Raw genomic sequence first — 14,882 nt, forward strand, 5'->3', positions numbered from 1 at the left:
CCTGCTCTGGGACTGATCACCCTCCCCACCGACCTGGGCCTCGTGGCTCTGGAACCAGGGAATTGTGTCCCGTGCCCACACAACAGCCATTATGCCACCCAGGAAAAACAGGCTACTTTCTATGCCCTGTTCTTTCCTGAAGGGAACCTTTTTCCAGAGCGTTTATTTCCAGTGCTTGCTGCTTATGAGTCAGCTCCATGAGGACACCCTCAGTGCAGGCTGTTTGTCCCTGGGAGTGCTCCAGGGTGGGCTTCCCCAGGCACCTGCAGGGGGCTTCAGGTACAGGACAGGGTGCCCATGGAGCAGAGCTCCTCCTGGGCCTGTCATCCATGTATGACTCCAGCACATCCCCGTGCCTCTGGGTCTCCATGTGGGAATAATTGAAATCCTGCCTGAATAGGTCAGCCTGGACAGAACCAGATAAAGTGGCAGGGCATATGACGTAGCACAAGGGATAGTGACGTCACCGCAGCAGCGGCCCCCCCCGATCCCGCCCCCTTCCCTTCCCATTAAGCGTCACTTCCGGGGCGGGGCCCCCTCCGCGCGCCGTCGCCAGGAGACGTGCGCGTGACGCCGCTGCGGTGACGTCACGGGCGGGTCCCGGCCCGGAGCAGCAGGGGGAGCGGCGGGTACCGGGAACGGGGAACGGGGAACGGGGAACGGGAACGGGGAACGGGGAGCGGGAAGGGAGGGGACGGTTTGGGGACAGCCGGGCCGTGACCAAGGCGGCGGGGAGGCCCCGGTCGCTGCCCCCCCCTTCCCCGTGCCGGCTCTCAGTGCCGCTGTCCGCAGAGGCCGCGGCGGGAGCGGTGCCGCCATGGGGGAGCTGTTCCGCAGCGAGGAGATGACCCTGGCCCAGCTGTTCCTGCAGTCCGAGGCCGCGTACTGCTGTGTCAGCGAGCTGGGCGAGCTGGGCAAGGTCCAGTTCCGCGACGTGAGTGTCTCTGCGGACCCCGGGCGGATGGTGGTGGTGGTGGGGGGGTGTGGATCGGGACCCCCCCCCGGGAGCTCCCCGCCCGGTGGTCAGGGGAGCGCTGACCCCGCGTCTCTCCCCGCAGCTGAACCCCGACGTGAACGTGTTCCACCGAAAATTCGTCAATGAGGTCCGCAGGTGTGAGGAGATGGACCGCAAGCTCCGTACGTTTCCCCCCTCCTTCCCCCCCGGGGCTGGTGGGGCTCTGACTCTGCGTTTTTTGCTGATAAGCCAGTCAAGGCAGGCAGAAGCTGCAGGGCAGCGTTAGGAGCAGAGCAAGAGAGGGGTGAGGGCACGGGGTTCGCCTCCTGGAAAGGTAACTCTGACCAAGTCAGACAATAGGAGGTGAAAGGACTGATGGGGCCAGGTGCAGGTTGGGGTGACCCTGGAGTGTCTGTGGTTAACACTGTCAATGCTGTCTCCCCAGGGTTTGTGGAGAAGGAGATTAAAAAAGCTAATATTCCCATCATGGACACCGGGGAAAACCCAGAGGTGCCTTTTCCACGTGACATGATTGACCTGGAGGTAATGATGTGCTAAGACTGGACTAGTGTTTGACTCTGAGTGGAAACAGGGAAAATTGTCCCTATGGGTCGATGCCTGCAGAGCTCAGCAGCAGAGGGGCAATGTCTCAGTCCCCAGCTGGCCCTGGATGTGGCTCTGCCACCTCGCATGGGCTGGGTGTGACTCACAGCTCTGTGCTGCTTCTATGTTTATCCAAGCAGAAGTGAAAGTGCTTAATAGGAATTTCACTGTCCAAATGAGCCAAAACCTGCTGGAACTACATGATTTATGGTGGTGGGTCATAAAGTTTATCAGGGGTTTAATGATTTGAAGAAGCTGCATAGATCCAGTCCATAAAGGACTGGCTGAGTGTGAGAAGTCTGTAGTTGCCTGAAAAGAATGTGGCAAATCTGGATCTGTGCCACAGCACTGTGGAGACGCACCTGTAATTCCATACAAATTAGGTGGGGGTGTGAAGTATCTCATCTGCTTCCGTGTGTAGCTGGACTGAACAGCACTTACTTGTGGAATTGCTTTAAGTCCCTTTTCCTTCTCTTTCTCGCATCTTGCAGGCAAACTTTGAGAAAATTGAAAATGAGCTTAAAGAAATCAACACCAATCAGGAGGCTCTGAAGAAAAACTTCTTGGAGCTGACAGAATTAAAATTTATACTGCGTAAAACTCAGCAGTTTTTTGATGAGGTCAGAATACCGGGGGTGGGGGGGTTAGCACTCGGGGAGCTGGTTCTTCTCCTAGAAATTACCATTTTTATTCTCAGATATATTTCAGTTGCTGGTTTGGGCAGCAGGATCATTTTATGCTTTGTTCAAGAAAGCTTGTCAAATTGTTTTCCATTTTTTCATGCAGAACACACAGCTACCCATGATTTACCTCCTACAATGCTGGTTTGGGTTTGTTCTAGTTAAGCAATGATTTCTTTAAAAATTGTGTAAAATAGTTAAGACATGAGCATTTTTTAAAGCTCATTAACAGCCCCAAAATTTGGCGCTGCAGGGAGTACTGTCCCCAGTGGGTTGGAGTCCCTTTGGTGCACGTGCAGAGGAGTTACAATCAAGCTGAACTTGTGTTCAGCCTTTGAATTGTTATGTGGAAACTAATCAGGGTCATAATATAAAGTCCTCTGAAGTAATAATTACTTAATTGAGCCTTTGATCAAACCCTGAAGCTTTCAGGGGTCAGTTCTGGAGCAAAGCTGCTGTTTAAAGTCTTTGACATCTTGCCAGTTATCAGCTGGGCCTGGCAGCTTTCACTGGATCTGAGAGGAGCTTCTCCAGTGTCATTCATGGCACCGACATAAATCCTGCTTGGGAGAAGACACAACCCTTCCTTGTGTAGGCAGTCTTCTCAGACAGCTCCTGTGTGTTTTTCTGGGCTCCTGCACACTTCAGGCCGTTGATCTAACGGATTGATTTTTGGTGTTTTTGGCACAAGGTGCTGCCTGTTCAGGCACCAGGGTTGTTCCCGTGCCACCACCAGTCGTGGGCACTGCTGACACAGATATTGCTGCTGATGTGAGGGTTGATGGGTCGTGGGGTTGATTTCAGTACAAAAAAAAAACACGTCGTCTTCGAGTGTTGAATGTTCACTTCCCGTTTGTCCAAGGGACACTTGTATTAACCTGATAATCTATTACTTTACTGTGTTAAGGTGCCACTGCCTGTTCTGAGTATTAAGTAAAATCAGGTACAGCTGGTGCTGAGCACTTTTGTATCAAGAAAGAATCCCAAACTAGTTTGGATTGGGATGGACCTTAGAGCTCCACCCCTTCCACCCCCTGCCATGGGCAGGGACACCTTCCACTAGGCCAGGTTGCTCCAAACTCCATCCAACCTGGCCTTGGTAATGACTGTCCTCTCTGGTGAGAGCTGCCCACTGCTCTTCTTCCAGTGCAGTTTGATCATACCAAGTTTAAAGGTGAAAATCAGTTTTCTAAACAGTCCATGTCAGGTCACCCACGGAAGGGAGCTCATGGCAGCCTTACATGAACCGGCCACAGGGAGCTTAGATGTGTTCTGCTCCTCTTTGATAAGTGTTTTCTGTAGTGGTTAAACAAAAGATACCAGATAACATGTGCTGCTCTATGCAAAAGCAAGCTGAACAACTCATGGGTGTTGTTCAGTAGAACATAGGTGTGGACAATTTAAACCTGCCTCAGTTCACGCTGTGCTCAGCAAACAGCCGAGTGAGAGCCCTGAGCAGCCCAGGGCGTGTGCCTGGTGCCTCTGCTTACCATCCCAGAGTGGCCAGTGCTCCCTTTCCCCGGGCTGCCATTGCTCAGCACCTTCAACACTTGAAGACTTCAATGACTTGTAATTGAGATTGTATTATTCATAGTAATGAGTTGCACAAGAAATGGCTGGCTCTCCAAATTCCTTCACGCTTGATGTTTCCTCTCTGGAGTTTGAGCACGAGGTGGGGAGGGAGGGTGGCAAAATGTTCCCCTGTTCTTCCTGTGACCGTTCCAGCCCGAGAAGCCATTTCTTGTTCCAACACACCATGTTGATGATTATGCTCCTTTTCTCAGTCTTCTTGTCTTTGCTTATGAAGAACGGTATGAGCTGGAGAGATTTCTCTGAGAGTTTTTTCCTGAGTGTGAGCGTAAAAGAAGACTGGAAAAGTAACGGTTAATGGCATGCAGTCCCCTCCTCCTCCCTCTGACTCTTCTGCCATCTGCTTTTCTCTATTTGCTTTGCGTCTGTCACTTCTGTCTGGCTCTGGGTTAATTGTTAGACGGTGACATGAATCCTTTTAAGTTCTTGTGAACATTGATTTTTGTTCTCTTTGTGACCTGGAAGGGGCTTGAATTGTATTGGGTTGTGTTGGGCATCCAGAGCTGTTACAGGGCAGGACTGGAATCAAGAAATGGGGAAAATGAACCTCTTTTGAGATTAAGGGTGCTGATCAGGGGAACAATAAGCAATTTAAAATTGTTCAATAGGGAAAGGTCTGCTTCTTGATTACTGGCATGGAAATGTAGGGGAGTTCCAATCCTGAATGACCTGATGCAGTAAAAACACTCCACAATAACTGACATTTTATTTGGTGCTGGTAAAAACTCATACTCAAAGTAAATTTCCCAGAACCCTGTTTTCCTGCGCTGGAGCTGGATAGTTCTTCCATTTGCACGTAGTCTCAATATTTTAGTAAAACTGGTCTAACCTACATTTATTTTAAACTGTTTTGTTCTGTAATTTCATCCCCTCAAAGGAGGACTTGTCCTGACTAAAGGACACATAGCCCAGAGGGACCAAGGTAATGTTAAACATTTATAACAAATTCTCTCAGGTGGGATGAATCCAAAGTTGTCACGTGTGTGCTGTCCTTCCTTTTTCATGTTTCCTCTGCTGAAACGTGGTACACCTCACAAAAAATTAACAGACAGCGTCTTGGTGACTGTAAATACAATACAAGCCTCTTACAGTTGTAACTTGACTGTTCTTCAGCGTCCTGAAATTGAGATGTCAAACGATCACCAGGATGTTTGGTCTGTGTGTCTCGTTTTGGGGTACCAAACTTTCTTATTTTGGTTGCGTTCTCCACAAAGCAAAACTTTTCATTCGCTTTCTGATGTTGCAACAAGTTGCCCTAAAGCTGAGAGGATCAGGAGCTCCTCGTATTGCCTTTCCAAGCTGAAGGAAGGGCTCCCTCCCTTGTGTGACGTTGGTAAGCTGCAGCAAGTGTATGTACAGGCAAGTTGAGCTGCCTTTGGTGTCAGCCTTGCAAAAACTCTTGTATGCGGCGAACACTTTTATTTGCCAGACAAGTAAAGCGTTGGAGACGTTTTCACTAAAACTCTGAGGCAACTGTGGCCCAAATAGAGAAGCTGGGGCCGAGTCGCTGCGCTTTTGCAAGGCTGCACTGTGTGTGTGCATCCGGCGTGGCCGCGGGTCAAACTCTGCCTTCCGCCGTGTTTCAGCGACTTCCCTTGATGGCTCTCTGGGGAAGACCTCCTGTTTACCACAGAGGGTAGACTTTGACCCTCTGGGTGTGCTCAGGAACTATAATTTTTGGCATGTCACTATAGAAGCTGCAGAGGTAGAACTGAGCGCGAGGCGGGGTTGAACAAGTGTGAAGATGGTGCGTAAGAGTGATGTGATTTGAGCATCCTTGACCTGAATTGCTGGCACTTACAGGCTGTATTCCTAAGAATTTTAGCGTGCAAACGAGTTGCAACGAAGGACAGTGTAAAACTGTCCTGTTTTAATGCCTGGCTGTCTAAGAGCCACATCGCCAGCCTGCCCTAAGCAACCCATCTGTTGTGTCTGGTGGTGAGACATATGGTGAATAAGGGTAAATTAATTTAATATCTGGGGAACTATGAGAATCAAGTGTGTTTCCCTGGTTTGTGCCATTAAAAATGGTTCTTGGGAAAATATCACTTGTACTTAAGACTTGGAATTTATTTTTTTTAATTCTGCCTTTCTTCAGACTTATATATCCCCCAACCCCTTTGTTGCAACAATCCTCAAACCTTTCTTGTATGGAAGCCCTGCTGAGCCATTTCACTTTTCCTCTTGTTTTTCTCCTTCCATGTGTAATTCTTGCTGTCTTTTCTGTCATCTTGTTCCTCCTTTTGCGGTCTTATGTTCGTTCTTTCTTTTCTTCCTTCTTTTCTTTCTTTGTCTCCTCCGACTGTCTCCTGGCTCCTCATTCCCTGCATGCCACTAACTGGTTTCATTAGATATTAATTGATTTGTGAATTCAGGCTGAATTGCATCATCAGCAGATGGCGGATCCAGACTTGTTGGAAGAATCCTCTTCACTGCTGGAGCCGAGCGAGATGGGAAGAGGTGCCCCACTCCGACTTGGGTAATGGCAGTTTGGGCTCTGACCTGGCATTGGGGTTGCTGGATTAGGGGTTATGAGCCTGTGGAATCAGCAATGATTTGATCACAGCTGTGGGACTTTCCACCCCAAGCAGATGAAAGCTGATCTAAAACCAGCTGTTGCTCTCTGCTCTTGTCCTGCCTGCATTAACTTACCAGTTCATGTTTGGGCTTCACATGTTTCTCTGCACCAGTGAACTATCCCAAAACTGGTTGTTTTTGAGACCTTCTGAGCTCTCACAGCTTTGTTGAAAGTCGTAACTACCGTGAGCACATAATGCTCTGAAATAAGTGCATAGTTCTATATTCTCTTTATCAGCTGCTTCCAGGCTTCCTTTCGTGTGTGTAATTCTTTATCTGGATGTGGGTGTTTGGGCTGGTGAGCTCTGAAGCACGAAGCCCAGGGCAGAGTCACTGGCAGCCGTGGCTGCTCTAACCCTTGCAGCCAATGTACCAGAACCCTTGGGAAATGGAGCCTAGAAACTGTATATCTAAATGCATTTGTTTCTTCTATAAGCAGTGGGGTTTTTTTAAAAAAAAAAGATTATTTTGTTCTGTTAAAAAACAAGCCCGTGCAGCTGGTTTGTTGTTCGTTTTTAGAGGACCTCCTGTTTTGCCTAAGGAACTGATGTTAAACCAAGCTTCTTGTAGCTCTCAGTGTGATGCTGACGGTGTGCTGGGTGGGAGGCTCTGGAGGGGTGCTTTGGGTGCAGCCCTCACATCTGTGCTGTCCCCCTGGCAGGTTCGTGGCTGGTGTGATCAACCGCGAGCGCATCCCCACCTTCGAGCGCATGCTGTGGCGCGTGTGCCGCGGGAACGTCTTCCTGCGCCAGGCCGAGATCGAGAACCCACTGGAGGATCCCGCCACGGTAACAGGGGCTGTTGGGTGCAGAAGCCTCAGAGGTGTAACAGCCTGTAGATTGAAGCCTGTGTCCCGCTGAGCTCCCTGAAGCAAACGTTTGGGTCGTGTCCCTTCCCGGCACCTGCTGCAGCCTCTGAGCTTTAGCAACAAACTTTTTTTCCCTTCTTAGTGAAACAAAAATAGCAGGCTGGATGGGGAATGCTGTGGAAAAGGGGAAAACAACTCAAAACGTGAGCTGCAGCAGGTCCTGGTGACTTCTCTGGCCCAAACTGCAAGTGCAGCTCCTGTATGCAGTTCGGACTGACTGGTGATCCTCCTTGGAAGAGGCTCTTTGGGACACAGGCAGTGTGTCACATCTGAAAGTCATTTACCCTGAACCTGGACTTTTCATTTTTTCTTAATTTGCTACCTGATAATTTAAACGTCCGCCTGAGAAATTTAGTAAAGATAGAGATGTAAACACAGTGATTGGACCTGGTTTTACATGCAGTGTCCTCTGCTCTCAAACCAGCGGGCACTGCCCAGACTTGGGGAACCCTTGCTCCTACCCAGTAGAGGCTGCATGGGGACTGCCCTGGAACACAAAAGACCCAGGAGGTGAAGTTCAGTAACACCTCTCTTTCTCACATAAGGCTGGTGTGTTCCCCTGTCCCTCCGACCACTGGTAGCTGACCTGTGGAATCATCTGTCTGCTTGGAGGGACTTTGTTCTTATTGTGAAGAACTTCCTTAAACTGAGGTTACACCTAATGTAATTATTCTCGAAACATTATGTTAAAATTTCCTAAGTAAGGTAGAACAATAACTTGTCAACAAATGCAGGAAAGGGGCCCTGGCTGCCCCCACGGACACAGCTGTGCAAGGAATGTGCCGCCAGCCTCGCTGGGAACCACAGTGGTTAAACTCCCCTTCGTCTTATCTTCACTCACTCTGTAGCTTTTGGCTTGATTCTGTAGGTGAGCTGACTGCACTAAGTGCTGATAAGTATTTCATTGCATCTCCATTATTTTTGGAGGTCTTCCCAGGTTTTCCCTTTCAGTGTATTGCATAGAATCGATAATGGATAATCTGGGATGTTTTGCTTCAGTAAACACAAATACAGTGCAGGTATTCTGTGCTGAGGCTGAGCAAATCGCTCTCCTTGTGACTGTATCAGTGTTACTCAAGTACATTCTTGACCCACTGTGCACACCTGAGCTCTGATGGACAGAAGTGGAAGGAAAAGGAGAGCTCTGGCATTTAGCTATGATGCTAATTTCTACAATTCTTTCCTCTGTCCTAGGGGGATTATGTGCACAAGTCTGTGTTTATCATCTTCTTCCAAGGTGACCAGCTGAAGAACAGAGTCAAGAAGATCTGTGAAGGGTATGAAAGTCTTGACAGCTGGGCAGCTCTCAATTATTTGAACAGTGACATGACTTAATACTGGTATTTCTCAACTCCTTATTTCACAGTGGCTGCAGGAGCACCTATTTTGACAGCAAATGAAACGTGCCATAAGTAGCTGAAACGTATTTTACAGTCAAACTTCCCCCTCCACAGCCTGTAATGCTCAAAGTATACAACTGCTGTGCTAGGGAATGCCAAAACGAAGGGAGTATTGAACTCTGGGACAGGCCTGGTGGGATGTCAGTGGGATATTCTCACAGAGGGGACAACAGTGAGTGCTTGTTGCAGCAGCTGCACTGATATGACAGCATTCCCCTGCACTGGCTGAACAGCCTCGTGACAGTGCCCTGAGACACTGGGAGCACAGGGAACAGAGGATTCTCTCTCACTTCTGTTTTCTTTAGCACAGCTTCTGTTTTGACCTAAAGCAAACTTAAGAACCCCCGTGATTTAGAGACTGGAGCTCTGCTTGGCAGTCTCTGCTGATCAGAAACTTCTCTTAAGGTGTTTCTGGCTTTATTTCTAAGCTCAGGCTCAGCCCTGACCAATTGATCTTTCCATCTCTGTCATTGAAATGCTTCCCTGTCTTCCAGGTTCCGGGCCTCCCTCTACCCGTGCCCAGAAACACCCCAGGAGCGGAAGGAAATGGCTTCTGGTGTCAATACCAGAATTGATGATCTTCAGATGGTAAAATAACTGGGGTCAATGGCCTTCCTTTCTTTTTTTTATTTAGTGACAAAGCTGAAAACTTCTTTGGATCCTATTAAAACAGGAGGAAATTTGGCCCTGTTAGATGACCTTGTTTTCAGCTCCAGGTAGCTCGAGACCAGCAGCTCAGCAGTGCCAAGAGAGATGTTCGGAGGCTGCTCAGTTGTTTCTGTGTCAGGGTTTGGAAGGGGGGTGGTTTGATCTTTCTGGAGGGCTGAGCAGTTCATTCTCTGCAAGTAAGTAAAGGGAACTCCATACCAGGGAGCAAAGAGGAACACGCATGTGTGAGGAGATCCTGTGTGCTGTAAGGCTCTGAGAGCGTGTTGTGTAATTGTCTGTTTCATCTGCAAGTACTTTGAAAAACATTTAAACGTTTTTTTCCAAGCTGAGATAACAATGCTAACATTAACTTAGCTCTTCTTTTTTCTGCCTGTCTTCGTATTTTCACGTTGTGCTGTCCTGAAGAGCTTCTGCTTTACAACTAATCTCTTGTGCAGCAGCCTGAGTGTTGGTAAAAAGTAATCAGCACCCAGATCTCCTGGGTGCCAGTTCTGAAATACCTGGTGCTTGCTTCAGGGAAGAAAGGCAGTATGTTATAATGCAGAAAGATTTAAGGGATTTCAGGCAAAAATTACGACTATGTTAGAAATTAAAAGGAAAAAAAGAGTTGAATTTGGTCTGCTTATTTGATACAGAAAGTGTCTCAAGGTGGGAGTTGTGTAGCACAGCTGTTCAGCAATTTGAAAGTAGACAAGAACTCACAAGCAATGTATCTGGGAGGATTCAAAGCTACATGTGCTCTGTGTCCTCACTTTCCCTGCAGTCTAAGACTTTCCACTCTGGAAATCTGACTTGGCCTGAGTTCCATATGTTCCAGTTGGAAAACACCCTCAGTAGGAAGCACTTTCTCCTTTTCCCTTCAGTAAACAAGTTTTTCAGGGTAATTGATGTGTTTTCTCAAAGCAGCAAACCCCTCACTTGCGGAGCTCTCCTCTGCTCTTTTAACCTGGGTGGAGGTGTAATTGTTCCCTGTGGCCTTGGCACAGTTCATTGTTTGAAACAACCGCTGACCTTGGGGCTGGAGGAGGAAAGTAATCAGAAAGCATCCCTGGAAAAAGTGTTCAGGCCCTTTAGCAGAATTAATTAACATGGGGATTACAGCATGGACTTCAGGTGTGGGGCAGCCTGTGCATGGGGTAGGGGAGCATCCTCGTCCATCCTCTGTGGGTGAGGCTTGTCCTGTTTGTGCACCTTGGCCTCACCTTTCTCCTGCTTCTCTGCAAGGTGCTGAACCAAACAGAGGATCACCGCCAGAGGGTTTTGCAGGCAGCTGCTAAAAACATCCGGGTCTGGTTCATCAAAGTGCGGAAGATGAAGGCGATTTACCACACCCTGAACCTCTGCAACATCGACGTGACACAGAAGTGCTTGATTGCTGAAGTCTGGTGTCCTGTTGCCGACCTCGATTCCATCCAGTTTGCTCTCAGGAGAGGCACCGTGAGTAGCTGCTGTGCCTGTGGCACAGCTGTGGCAGCACTGCATGGATTCATTGGTTTTTCCAAATTGTGACCCTCTGAAAACCATCCCCTTGGGCTGTTGGAATCAGCCCCTCCCAGAGGACAGTTTACTTGGCGTCCAGGAATCATGATTTATTCGTAAATGTTGTAACAAGTATGTTGTGTAAAGGTTTAAGTTCAGGAGAATGCTGGACTGGTGAGGATTTTCCAGTGTGTGAGTCCTTTGGTACATTTAGTTATCATGGCTGTGCTCTGTAGTCTTGATGTCTGGATACAGGAGCTCTCCAGGATGTTGGCAAGCTCACCCTCTGCTCAGATGGACAAGAGAGCTGGGTGTCTCGAAGTCCTTTCACTTGCTGTTTTAAAAAAACAAGCAAATTCTTTCATGAGTTCTCTTGCCTGTCCTACGCAGGGAATGTTCACCCTTACTCCAAGTGCTTCTCCTCCTGCTACGCAAAGTGGAGAGCAGTGGAATCCTGGCAGCCTTCCTCAGCTGCTCCAGTGTCTCATTGTGCAAGCACACTGCAAGCTTGCAGTTTTGCAAGTGCCAGCAGGAAAGCCATGGCAGACTCTCCCCTGGTGCTCCGAGGGTGGGTTTACTGATCTTCCCTTTGTTTTTTTTTCCAAACAGGAGCACAGCGGATCCACCGTCCCGTCTATTTTAAACAGGATGCAAACTAACCAGACCCCACCCACCTACAACAAAACAAATAAGTTTACTGCTGGCTTTCAAAACATTGTTGATGCTTACGGCATTGGGACATATCGGGAAATAAATCCAGGTAAATTCAGACTTGAAACGGTCCGAGACACCCATCTCAGTTTTTTAGGAATGGTGTTTCTCTGTACTGTCTGACTTGTGTGGAAATTTCTAATAGAGACTCAACAGCTTTCAGAAGCAGAGGGGAAGCTGTGTAATTTTATTGCTAAATTGCCTGGATTGTACCGTGGTGAATCTGGGCTGACTCACGATGCCCTGGGACTGTCATCTCTCTTCCCTTGCAGCACCCTACACCATCATCACCTTCCCGTTCCTGTTTGCTGTGATGTTTGGGGATTTTGGCCACGGAATCCTGATGACTCTGATTGCTGTCTGGATGGTGGTGAGGGAAAGCCGGATTCTGTCCCAGAAGAGTGACAATGAGGTGAAGTGGCAGATCGTGCTGAGATTTGCATTTCAAAACAAAGAGTTGCTGCTTGGTTTACTCCCATCCATTTCCCATGGAGTTGGCAATGCACATTATTCCTCCTCTGGAATTTGTGAAGCACGTGAACAGGCTGGGAAGCCTGAGGAGCACAGACTTGAGTAGTGTAGTTTCATAATAGTGTTGAGTTTCCTTGTTTTTTCTTTCAGATATTTATAGAAAATTATTCCTTTCTGTTGTCTGCAGGAAATTAACAAGTGTAGTAGATAAGCTGGTGTCACCCCAAATTTAGTTGGATCATAATGGGGTTCAGTCACTGCAAAACCCCCGGTTTCTGTGTGTGTTATATCCTGTCTCCAAGATTCTTCCTATTTGCTGCTCAAGGTGGGTTTTGCTTGCTCAGGGTTGACAGGAGCTGAGCCAGAGTCAAGATACACTGGCAGAGCATGGAGGAGGCTGACAGGGTCTGTGCTGCCTGGTTGTGATCTCACGCTGCCAGCTGGGGGTTGCATCATTCTGTGCAGTTCAGTTTATCCTCTCCAGCTAATCCCAGGTTCCCTGTGGACAGCCACACCACCTGGTTATCAGATTCTGTGCTGCCTTGCTCCCTCTTGCTCCCTTTAATCTTTGCCATGGAGAAACAGAGACTTTGGGCTCTCAGTCCATACGGCTGATGTTTGTCCCACAGCAGACCGAGTTCCCTGGTTTGTCTCTAGGAGGGACCTTCTCTGTTCTCATGGACCTTCTTTGTTCCTTTTGTGTTTTTGCTCTAGATGTTCAACATGGTGTTCAGTGGTCGGTACATCATCCTGCTGATGGGGCTCTTCTCCACGTACACGGGCCTCATCTACAACGACTGCTTCTCCAAGTCCCTCAACATGTTCGGTTCCTCGTGGAGCGTCCGGCCAATGTTCACTAAAGGCAACTGGTCGTGAGTAAACCCTTGGAAACTACATAAAGACAGGCAGTGAGAAGCAGGTGACTTGTCCTTCCCCCATTGTCCTCCCAGTTCAGGAAAACGAAACCTTCTGAGCTCAGTCTCGCATAGAATTGGAAGAGGGGTGTAAATGGGACGATATCTATCAAGTTGCGGAACAGTTTCTTTTTTTTTCCCCCCAGAAAACTTGTAAAAATGCAGTTTCTCACCTTCCTCCTCATAGACATTGCAAGATTCCTGTCCCCTGCACCTGTCTTCTCAGTGATACTGAGTAAAAGGTGGAGAAACAGGTTTTTTATTCATTTGGGAGAATCTCTGGGACCGCATAGGAACCTTAAAGTTCTCTCAATCTGGGCTCTCACAAGGGAAGAGTGTTGTTAGTTTTTACACAAAGTGGATGGCATTGCTTGTGTTAATGTTTGTGTAATGTTATTCCCAAACAGAGATGCCTTGCTGGAGACCACCCCCCTGCTGCAGCTGGATCCTGCTATCCAGGGAGTGTTTGGTGGGCCCTACCCCTTTGGCATTGACCCGGTAAGAGCTCATTCTTCCTCTACAGCCACCTTTTTCCTGCAGCTTTTGAGCTACCATCAAAACAGGTTTGATTCCTTCTCAGTGGTGGACTCAGTCACCATGAGATTGTTCCCAGCAGAAAAGCTTGTCTGCTCATTTCCCCAAAAGATATCTGTGGGACAAACACAGCTTTAAAAACCTGCTCTTTCATCCTGACACTTCCTGGCTGATTCATACTGTTTAGCTCAAAGGGAGCATTTTCCTTCTCCTGTTTTCCTTTTCCCCAGTGTTTGCCTTGACTGGGTGTTGTTTTTCACAGATCTGGAATATTGCCAGCAATAAGCTGGCCTTCCTCAACTCCTTCAAGATGAAGATGTCCGTGATCCTTGGCATTTTCCAGATGCTCTTTGGGGTCGCACTGAGTCTCCTCAACCACATGTAAGTGTTTTGCTCTGTTTTTATCGTGCTGAGGGGAACGTCTTTGTGAATCACGTGTGTGTGTTGGTTTAAGATGCTGGAGCCTGTCAGCCCTCACCTCCTGGTGGAAGGTGCAGTGCTGTTGTTTCTGGCTGTTTGTGTGAGGCAGCTCCTGTGCTCTGGCCCAGCTGTTGTTGAACTGCTGAGTCCCTGTGTTGTCATTCCAAAGACATTCTTCATGCTCTCACTAAATGCTTTTGCCCTAATTCTAAAGAAATGTAATATTAAACTCTCTCTTTTTTTTTTTTCCCTGTAGCTATTTTAAGAAGCCACTGAACATATACCTTGGATTTATTCCAGAAATGATTTTCATGTCCTCCCTCTTTGGATACCTTGTTATTCTCATCTTTTACAAGTGGACAGCCTATGATGCCCACACATCCAAGGAAGCACCGAGCCTCTTAATACACTTTATCAACATGTTTCTGTTCTCCTATGAGGATACCAGTAATAAGATGCTTTATAGTGGTCAGGTGCGTGCTCTTGCTAAAAAACAGGATCAGAGATGCTTTGTGATATTGGAGCATTTCATTGACCTTGTGGTAATTGTGAAATGAAGTGTGAAACATTTTTCCTCTGTGACAGTGGGTTTCTGAAGGAAGGAATAATCCCTATACCAGGAATTTAGATCAGTCTGAGAATGTCAGCTGTGGCTCCAGAACATTTAAATCCTGATTAATAGTGGAAAGCAATTAGGAGTATCGCTCAGTCTCTGCAACATGGTGCCTCTCAGCTTAGCTCAGACACCAACACCTACACTGTCTCCTTCTAGCACTATCAAACGCCTGTCAAATTCCCATTCCCTGCAGGATCTTTTGGATTTTTCCCTAATCTAACCCAGTCTCAGCATTAAATGCAGTATCCAGTCAGTGGGGGCAGCTGCAGGCATTAAGTACAGCTCATCTTGCTGTTCCCAGAAGGGAGATGTAGTGAAGCGTCCGCATACTGGGAATTCAGCCGTGTTTGCTGGGATCTGTGTGTGTTTGAGCAGTGGCTGCCATTGAATCACCT

The 14,882-nt window shown here is 47.9% G+C and overlaps 1 protein-coding gene across 8 annotated transcripts in view; it reads left to right on the forward strand.

Annotated features, from left to right (window-relative positions):
• The first annotated feature begins 604 nt into the window (after nucleotides 1–604).
• The window catches only part of ATP6V0A1 (ATPase H+ transporting V0 subunit a1), a 33,922-nt gene continuing 19,644 nt past the window's right edge, over nucleotides 605–14,882 (forward strand). For 2 of the 8 annotated variants that reach the window (XM_027896014.1, XM_027896016.1), the window contains exons 1-15: nucleotides 712–934; nucleotides 1,059–1,137; nucleotides 1,401–1,498; nucleotides 2,050–2,178; nucleotides 6,204–6,307; nucleotides 7,067–7,193; nucleotides 8,468–8,550; nucleotides 9,168–9,261; nucleotides 10,567–10,779; nucleotides 11,431–11,581; nucleotides 11,805–11,944; nucleotides 12,718–12,875; nucleotides 13,325–13,415; nucleotides 13,714–13,832; nucleotides 14,128–14,344. In XM_027896014.1, the coding sequence (XP_027751815.1) occupies nucleotides 818–934; nucleotides 1,059–1,137; nucleotides 1,401–1,498; nucleotides 2,050–2,178; nucleotides 6,204–6,307; nucleotides 7,067–7,193; nucleotides 8,468–8,550; nucleotides 9,168–9,261; nucleotides 10,567–10,779; nucleotides 11,431–11,581; nucleotides 11,805–11,944; nucleotides 12,718–12,875; nucleotides 13,325–13,415; nucleotides 13,714–13,832; nucleotides 14,128–14,344 (1,920 nt within the window). In that variant the 5' untranslated portion in view covers nucleotides 712–817. Of the gene's footprint in view, nucleotides 630–709; nucleotides 935–1,058; nucleotides 1,138–1,400; nucleotides 1,499–2,049; nucleotides 2,179–6,203; nucleotides 6,308–7,066; nucleotides 7,194–8,467; nucleotides 8,551–9,167; nucleotides 9,262–10,566; nucleotides 10,780–11,430; nucleotides 11,582–11,804; nucleotides 11,945–12,717; nucleotides 12,876–13,324; nucleotides 13,416–13,713; nucleotides 13,833–14,127; nucleotides 14,345–14,882 lie in introns of those variants that run through there. The other 6 variants (XR_003572587.1, XM_027896019.1, XM_027896015.1 and 3 more) reach the window with 5 other exon arrangements.

The sequence above is a fragment of the Empidonax traillii genome, unplaced genomic scaffold, assembly GCF_003031625.1.
Source record: "Empidonax traillii isolate 1590-97213 ecotype Southwest subspecies unplaced genomic scaffold, ASM303162v1 scaffold476:size613836, whole genome shotgun sequence".
NCBI lineage: Eukaryota > Metazoa > Chordata > Aves > Passeriformes > Tyrannidae > Empidonax > Empidonax traillii.